General features: G+C 49.0%; 1 protein-coding gene and 1 long non-coding RNA gene across 2 annotated transcripts; one reads left to right on the top strand and one right to left on the bottom strand.

The window, feature by feature from the left end:
* The first annotated feature begins 764 nt into the window (after positions 1-764).
* LOC131905176 (toll-like receptor 12) lies at positions 765-3,760 on the top strand. Its single transcript, XM_059256134.1, has one exon. The coding sequence runs from the start codon at positions 819-821 to the stop codon at positions 3,549-3,551; it is 2,733 nt and encodes a 910-aa protein (XP_059112117.1). The 5' UTR covers positions 765-818; the 3' UTR covers positions 3,552-3,760.
* Positions 3,761-5,684: 1,924 nt separating this feature from the next.
* On the bottom strand, positions 5,685-8,477 carry LOC131904071 (uncharacterized). Its single transcript, XR_009377669.1, has 3 exons — positions 8,187-8,477; positions 7,335-7,399; positions 5,685-5,893 (listed from the first exon to the last, which is right to left on the bottom strand). It is a non-coding gene; the product is annotated as an uncharacterized LOC131904071 (long non-coding RNA).
* Positions 8,478-8,513: the final 36 nt, after the last annotated feature.

The following is an 8,513-nucleotide window of genomic DNA, read 5'->3' as shown; positions in this document are numbered from 1 at the left end:
GTCTCTGTGTGTAATTTATTTGGGAGTCGGGTGGCGGGCCCCCCAAAAGAGCCAAAGAGTTAACAAACTAGCAACAGTGTTTATCCAAGAGCTCCAGGGCGTCAGTAAAAAAGAAGTCATAATGAAAGTGATGAGGAGAAGAGCTGGTGCTGCTCTGAAACTACATTTGCAGAAATCCTACAAAGCAGGGCTTAGCCCTCCACTTACCGGACGGAGGTGAGAACAGGCTCGGAAGTGAGACGCCTTACTCAGGACGACAGTGTGAAAGCCTGCCGGGACCCAAATCTTGCACTTACAAACTACTTGTAGGGGATGTGATGTCTCTCAGTTGGTAGAGTGCTTGTCTAGCACACACCACTGAAGCCTGGGTTCTAACCCCAGCACTGCGTAAACTGGGTATAGTGGTGCACACCTGTAATCTCAGCAATGGGAAGGTGGAGGTAAGAAGTTCAGAAGTTCAAAGGACTCAATAGCCTGGACTACATGAGACCATATATAAAAAGGAAACAAGAAGAAGAAAAGAAACTCCACCTGTTTTCTCCTAACAGAGAAGTGAGACTAGGTCCCAACTCATCACCCCAGGACTTCCTTTCCCTGACCCTGCAGCCTCAGCACTGTGTCTCTGAGTCTGGTTCCTCACTTCTCCCAGCGTCCCAGTGTCCACAGCAGAAGGTCCTGGGCCCTTCATCTATGCTCTCAGACCTTACAGGTTCTCCGAAGTGGATGAGTATCCTGCCCATGCTGAGTATTGGCAACGTTCACTTGTGACGGGGCGGGAGTCTGAGTTCCTCCCCTGCTTTGATTCTGCGGGCGTTGAGATGGGCTGGCACCCACTCCTGCCTGGCCTGCTCCTTTCCCTGCCTCTGGTAACAGGGTGGACCACTTCCAAGTGCCTGCTGACTGAAGGCGCCCAACTGCCCCTGGTCTCTCGCTACTTCTCACTCTGCTCAGTCTCCCAGCTGTCCTTCCTTGCTGCATGCATCTCAGTGACCAACCTGACACAGACCTTGGCGGCTGTGCCCTGGACTGTGGAAGGGCTCTGCCTCAGCGGTTCTGTGTCTTCTCTGCCTCCGGATGCTTTCTCTGCTTTTCCCGGGCTCAAGATTCTGGCACTGAATCTGCATCTCACCGAACTCCTGCCAGGAGCTCTCCGAGGCTTGGGACAGTTGCAGAAACTCTCTTTTCTAGACCATCCTTTTGGGAAGACATCCCTCTTTCTGCCTCCTGATGCCTTTGGTGACCTGATTTCCCTCCAGAGCCTCCATATCTCGGGGCCCTGCCTAGACAAGAAGGCAGGTGTCCAGCTGCCTCGCAGTCTGCAATGGCTGGCTGTTAAGTTCAGTTGCCTCCAGGATGTGGGGGAGCTAGCTGGCATGTTTCCAGACCTGGTGCAAGGCCCTTCTTCCAGGGATCCATGGACCCTGCATATGTTGGATCTGACATTCAACCGGCGGCTGAAGATGGCTAGTCCTGGGTCCCTCCAGGGTCTCCAGCTGGAGATTCTGAACCTGGATCAAACACACCTTGAGGCAGCGAGAGTGAAGGACCTGGGACTTCAGAAACTCGATGTCTTGTATGCACAGTCGACTGCCATGGCTGAACTACCTGCTGAGGCTGTTGCCCACTTTAAGCTGCAGGAGCTGAACGTGGGAGGAAACAAGATAGGATATATATCTCAGGAGGCCCTGGCTTCCTGCAATAGTCTGAAGAGCTTGGGTCTCCAAGGCACTGGCCTGACTAAGCTGCCACCAGGGTTCCTGGATGCCATGCCTAGGCTTGAGACACTGAACCTGGCTGGAAACCAACTGCAGAGCGCAACGCTGTGCATGAATGAGACCGGAGACGTGTCAGGACTGAGGACTCTGAGTCTGGCAGGCAACGGGCTGCGCATCCTGCCTCCAGCCACCTTCTCCTGTTTACCGCACTTGCGAGAGCTGCTGCTTCAGGACAACCAGCTGCTTTCCCTGGAGGGGCAGCTGTTCCGGGATCTACAGCAGCTCGAGACCTTGAACTTGGATAGAAATCCCCTGCTTAACCTGGGTAAGAACTGGCTAGTTGCTCTGCCCGCCTTGACCACCCTTAGCCTGCTAGACACCCAAATATCTCTGAGCCCAGACCCTGGCTTCTGGGGAGCACAGAGTCTGCATACCTTGAGACTGAAGCTTCCCTCTCTCCCCGCTCCGTCAGTATTGTCCCTGCCTATGTATCTGACCAGCTTAGAGCTTCATGCATCATCAGGCATGAAGCCCTGGAGGCTTTCCCCAAACGTCTTTCCTTTCCTGGAGACCTTGACTATAAAAGGCAGGGGGCTGAAGCTGGAGGTCCAGAATGCCTCTGAGGTCTTCCCCAGTCTTCAGCAGCTCTCCCTGCTCCAGAATAGCTTGGAGGCCTTCTGCTCCCAGGACACCTCCAACATTTTTCTCTGGCAGCTCCCCAAACTTCAGTCCTTGAAGATCTGGGGTGCTGGAAGCAACTCCAGACCCTGCCTTATCACTGGGCTGCCCAGCCTCCAGGAGCTGAAGCTGGAGTCCCTTCAATCCATAGCCCAGCCCCGCTCAGTACAGCTGGAGGAACTGGTGGGCCAGCTTCCACAGCTCCGGGCACTGCAGCTGTCCAGCACAGGGCTCAAGACACTGTCGGCTGCAGCTTTCCAGCGCCTGGGCAGTCTCCGGGTCTTAGTGCTATACACCGAGGAAGACTTGGTTCTGCATGACAGTCTGAGGGAGTACAGCCCTCAGATGCCCCAGTATATATACATTCTGCAGTCCAACTTGGCCTGCCAGTGTGCCAATGCGTGGATGGAGCCGTGGGTTAAGCAGTCCACTAAAACATACATCCAAATACTAGATCGCCAGTTATGTCTAACAGAAGAGGGGGTCCCTGCCAAGCACCCCCTTTTCTCCTTTCTGTGGGACCACTGCCCCCAGACTTTGGAGCTAAAACTCTTCTTAGCTAGCTCTTCTTTGGTGTTTCTGCTGATTGCCTTGCCACTCCTCCAAGAAGCCAGGAACTTATGGATCCCCTTCCTGCAGGCCTTGTTCAGGGTTTGGCTCCAGGGTCGGCGGGGTCAGGGGGATGAAGGAAAGAGGTTCCTTTTTGACGTCTTCGTGTCTCACTGCAGGCAAGACCAGGGCTGGGTAATAGAGGAACTTCTGCCTGCTCTGGAGGGCTTCCTTCCAGCGGGCCTGGGCCTCCGCCTCTGTCTCCCTGATCGAGACTTTGAGCCTGGTAAGGATGTAGTTGATAATGTGGTGGACAGCATGGTGAACAGCCGCGTCATTCTCTGTGTGCTGAGTGGCCAGGCCCTGTGTAGCCCTCGCTGCCACCTGGAGCTCCGCCTGGCCACCTCTCTCTTCCTGGCTGCCCCCTTCCCTCCGGTGTTGCTGCTAGCCTTCCTGGAACCCATTTCCCGACACCAGCTCCCCGGCTACCACAGACTGGCCCGGTTGCTTCGGCGAGGAGACTACTGCCTGTGGCCCAAGGAAGAAGAAAGGAAGGATGGCTTCTGGGCTTGGCTGAGGAGCAGGCTAGGGCAGCCGGGGTTGGAGTAGGGTGGCACATGTGAATCTTAGGGCAGGGGTAGGAGAAGCAAACCAGCCCGGCAGGGAGTCAGTGGGGAGGGGGGCACAGTGGGGCTGAGAGCCTGGAGTCAGCTTTTGCTGGTACGGGAACCCACATGCTGGAAACACAGGTTTAGGGCGGGGGCTGGAGGGTGAAGGAGGAGGAAAGCTGAGAGATGGCAGGGGCCCATGGGGTATGTGACATTCCCAAGATCTCCAAGTCCCCAGTAAACTGGCTAAATCTGAGAAATGATGGCTTGGTTGATTTTTTTTTTATTTTTTTATTTAGCAGAAATGCAAGAGGCAGAGGGTCAAAGGGGAAATAAAGGTGGGGCATGTTGGGAAGAAGATAAGGCCTTCCTAAGTTACAGGTCTTGGGACCAGGTCAAGTTCAACCAGACCATCAAGAGGCCAACCGGTCCTTTTGTGTCCAGAGTCACAGAAGATGTTGTACTTCTGATGCTGTGATGATGCTGTGATGATGCTGTGATGCTGGATCAAAATCGAAATCAACTTAAGGGAGGAGAGGGTTTTTGTTTTTGTTTTTGTTTTTTTTTGGCTTACAAATCCAGGTCACACTCTGTTGTTAAGGGAAGTCAAGGCAGGCCTGCTTGTTATTTCACACAGCCTTACCTCCAACCAGGGAACTCACTTCACAGCCGAGAAGTACACAAGAACCATGGAGGGTGTTGCTGGCTGGCTGGCTTATGCTAAGCTAGCTTTCTTATAGGGTTCAGGACCACTGCCTAGGTTTGGTACCGCCCATAGAGGACGTGGTTCTCCAATTGACAATCAGGACAGTCCCCCCACAGTCATGCCCCAGGCCAATCTGTTCTAGGCAATTTCTCAATTGAGGCTTTCTTCTCAGATGACTTTTGGCTGTGTCAAGTTGACAGTTAAAGCTAACTAGGATAGAAGGGTTGACAGCTGAGGGCCATCCAGGAGCAGACAGGTCATTTCTCCCTCAGTGAAAACGTGAAGATATGCTCATGTAGATCATCCTCTGGAGCCTCAGAACAGCACTATCACTCTGGATGCTCTAGCATACAGAGCCAGCCACGTGTAGCGCCCAGGGCATCATGAAGCCTTGCCTCTGGGCCTTTGCACATACTGCTTCTTTACTGACAACACTTTCCCTGGGGACCTGCTAAACAGCCTTTAAAATTCAGCTCAACCATTACTTTCTCCAGAGGCCTGTGCTGAGCTCCCAGCCTGGGGCAGGGTTTTGGAAGAAAATATTATATTAATATTCCTCTTTCACTTTGACCAATACCCCACCCCAGCCCAGCCTGGCCTTGAATCTGAGTGACTGAGGATGAACTCCCAATCTTTTGGCCTCCAAATCTCCAGTGCCAGGATTATGTGTATTATGTGTGTGTGTATTATCTGACCCAGCTATATTTCTCTTTTTAAAAATCTCACCTTTTCTGAAGCTAGATTGCCCGCTTTTTAACTACGTGGCTTTGGTGTGTCACTTACTTTTTTTTTTTTTTTTTTTGGTTTTTCGAGACAGGGTTTCTCTGTGTAGCTTTGCGCCTTTCCTGGGGCTCACTTGGTAGCCCAGGCTGGCCTCGAACTCACAGAGATCTGCCTGCCTCTGCCTCCGAGTGCTGGGATTAAAGGTGTGCGCCACCACCGCCCAGCGTGTCACTTACTTTTTGCACCTTAGTTTCCTCTTCTGTGAAATGGGATAGCATCACACACACACCCCGCTCAGTATTTTGTGATGATTAAATGCATTAATATGACTGAAGGAACAAGAAAAACACCAATTCATTACACATGTGTTCAATAGAAGTTTCATATTGCAGGACTGGATTAATAATCCATACTCAGTGATTAATAATCCATACTATTCTTGAAAAGGACCTGAGTTTACAGTCTAGCACCCACTTTGGGGCAGGTGCTCACAGCAACTTCTAACTCCAGCTCCAGGGGATCTGACGTTCTCTGCTGGCCTTTGAGGGTACTGCCACTCATGTATACATACCCACCCAAACACATACATATAATTAATAATAATAATAATCCCAGTACTCGGGAAGCAGAGGCAGGTGGATCTCTGTGAGTAGTTCGAGGGCAGCCTGGTCTACAGAACTAAAACAAACAAACAAACAAAAAGAATCTTTTAAAAACCAAAAATTAAAACAATGTTTTATATTACTGTACAATACAAGTGTATCATTTATAACAGATATGCATATGTTGGAAGCATGTGCTTCAGAAGAGTGATTTACTCCCAGGAATTCTTGATCCAGAAGGTTTGGAGATCAGGTCCTGTAGCCAAAGATGAAGATTGCCATCTTCATCCTTGGATCCTACTTCTAACCCAGCTGAAAAGATTCAGATAGGCAAATGCAGATTGCAGCCAAACCGGACACAACCCAAGGCTAGTTCTGGCTGGGATTTGGCCTCTTAGGGATTTTTTTTTTTTTTTAAGTTTTCCCACTTTTGTAATAGAATGACAGGTTTTAATTAGACAAAGGCTTTGAGACACCATACAATTCCAGGCTGGATTTAGGGTGAGGGGTGCCCTCTTGTGGCCTATTGGTGTTTTTCTCTTTCTGTACACCTCTGCTTCTGCTCTTCAGGACAGGCTTTGCTGATGGGAAGGTCTCACCTGGCCCCGCAAAGCTGTCTTTCCACCTTCAGACACCAACACTCTCTCTGATGTCTCAGCCCACTCAGCCCTCCTTACTGTGTCAGAGTTTACTTCAAGTCCTCACCTCCTTCTACCTACGGTGTCTTCCTCATGAAAGGTCAGGCAGAGAGCAAGGAAATGTCTGGAATTTTAGAGCTTCAAATTCCAGCCTCGGTACTTATTGTCTTTGTGATATTAAGCAGGCTAATTTATATCTCTAGGCCCCCACCACTTTCGTAACTTGGAGTAACAATACCAACCTCATAGAGCTGCAGAGACAATTGAATAGGGTATTCAATAGTAACCAATAGTAGGTGATAGTAACCTATTAATACCAATGCATTACATGCACTAAGTAAATAAATCATGTGATCTATTAAGAAGTAAGTCAGAATATAGTTTCTAGCTAAGGAATTTGAAATGGGTTATTACAACTAAGATGTAGAATTTCCCTTAAATGTAACTCTAGCTAATGTACTGATCCCTTTCCAAATGCTAGCTACTGTCAATTTGCTCAAGTTTCATAGTTCTCAATAAAAATAACAGCCAGTAGTCATTCAACTTTTTGAGTGCCAGGAATATGACAAGCTCTTCACATTCTTTGCCTACTTTTTTTCTCAACAGTCTTCAAAGGAAGATTTCACTATTATCATTCCCACCCTCCAGACAATGAAACTGAAATGTTCAACTTGTAGGGGAGACAGTTCACTTGATAAAGTGCTAGCCACATGATCAATAAGGGTCTGAGGTCAGGTCCCCAGCATCCATATAAAAACCAGGAGTGTCAGTGCCCTAAGTAACACTAGTACTGGGGAATGGATGGGAGGCAAAGACAGACAGATTCTCAGAGCTCATGGGTTAGCTAACCCAGCTGAATCTCTGAGCTCTAGGTTCAGTGAGAGACCCCACCTCTAATTAACAGGGTGGAGAATGCTCTGTGAAGGACACTCACATTGACCTCAGGCCTCCACAAGCATGTGCACCTGTATGTACAATGCACCTACCCACACAAACACACATGTACACGAGAGGCGTTAGCACTGTGCCCAAGGTTTTGCTGCTAATGAGTGTCAAGGCATGCACCCTGCATTGAAAGGTAAGTGGCTTGACTCCAGAGTCCATGCTTTACCTACATGTTATCTTTAATCTTCGAAATACCATGAGATGTAGGTTCTGCTCTGTCACCTGAATTTTACAGCTGAAAAATAAAATCAAAGACAAATGTGACGCAGTGCTTTTTTCAAGGGTACATAGCTAGGAAGTAGCCGGGTTGGGATTCGGATCTATGCCTGTCTACAAAACCCACATTTCCAGCTTCCTATTAGATTAGATTGCTCATATCTGTATTTACAGTGGTTATCTTAGTTAGGGTTACTTTTGCTATGACAAAACACCATGCCCAAAGCAACTTGGGGAGGAAAGGGTTCATTTGGCTTACACTTCCACATTATAGCCTGTCATTGAAGGAAGCTAGGACAGGAATTCAAACAGGGCAGGAACCTGGAGGCAGGAGCTGATGGAGAAGCTATGGAGGAAAACTGCTTACTGGCTCGCTCAGCCTGCTTTCTTATAGAACTCAGAACCACCAGCCCAGGGGTGACCCCACCCACAATTGGTTGAGCCCTCCTCCATCAAGCATTAGTTAAGGAAATGTCCCACAGGCTTCCCACAGCCCATCTTATGGAGGCATTTTCTCAACTGAGGCTCCCATCCTCTCTGATGACTAGCTTGTGTCAAGTTGGCGTAAAACTAGCCAGGACAGTGGTACAGAGCAACCACAAATTATACTAAGATTATTCAGCAACAAGGATTAACATGTTTCCAACACCCACGAGGATTCAAGCTCTGTACACAATTTACATAATAATGGCCAATATCTGTTATCCATTATGGATCCTGGCTCTGAGCTAACAGTTCCAGGTTTATTGTTTTACTAGCGCCTCCCTCACATAAACCTGTGACATGGGTGCTATTACTGTTCTTACTTTACAAGTGAAGAGGTGAGGCACAGAACTCGTCCAAACCACTCAACTAAGTTGTGACCTGGAAACCACAGTTTCAACTATATCCAATGGTCACTGTAGTTGTTAGGTTTCAAACCTGGGACCAATGGGTGAGGTGCCTACTTAGTATATCAAAGCGAACTTGACCGCCAGGTTCTCCCTGCATCCTTCAGTCCCTACGGGCACCTCAGCCATTTGTCCCAGGTTTGAAACCTAACAGTAGTCACCCTCTTTCCTTTTTTACTATTATTTTTCTCTACTTTCTAAATTAGCGATCCTTCTGAGAGCCCCACCTCTTCTAATCTAGGC

This window comes from Peromyscus eremicus, chromosome 2 (assembly GCF_949786415.1).
Source record: "Peromyscus eremicus chromosome 2, PerEre_H2_v1, whole genome shotgun sequence".
Classification (NCBI taxonomy): domain Eukaryota; kingdom Metazoa; phylum Chordata; class Mammalia; order Rodentia; family Cricetidae; genus Peromyscus; species Peromyscus eremicus.
Note: the sequence above shows the minus strand (reverse complement) of the source record. Positions and strands in the feature narration are given on the sequence as shown.

What these genes read in the sequence shown, in the direction of transcription:
- LOC131905176 (XM_059256134.1), top strand. Translation starts at nt 819, where the DNA reads ATGGGCTGGCACCCACTCCTGCCTGGCCTGCTCCTTTCCCTGCCTCTG.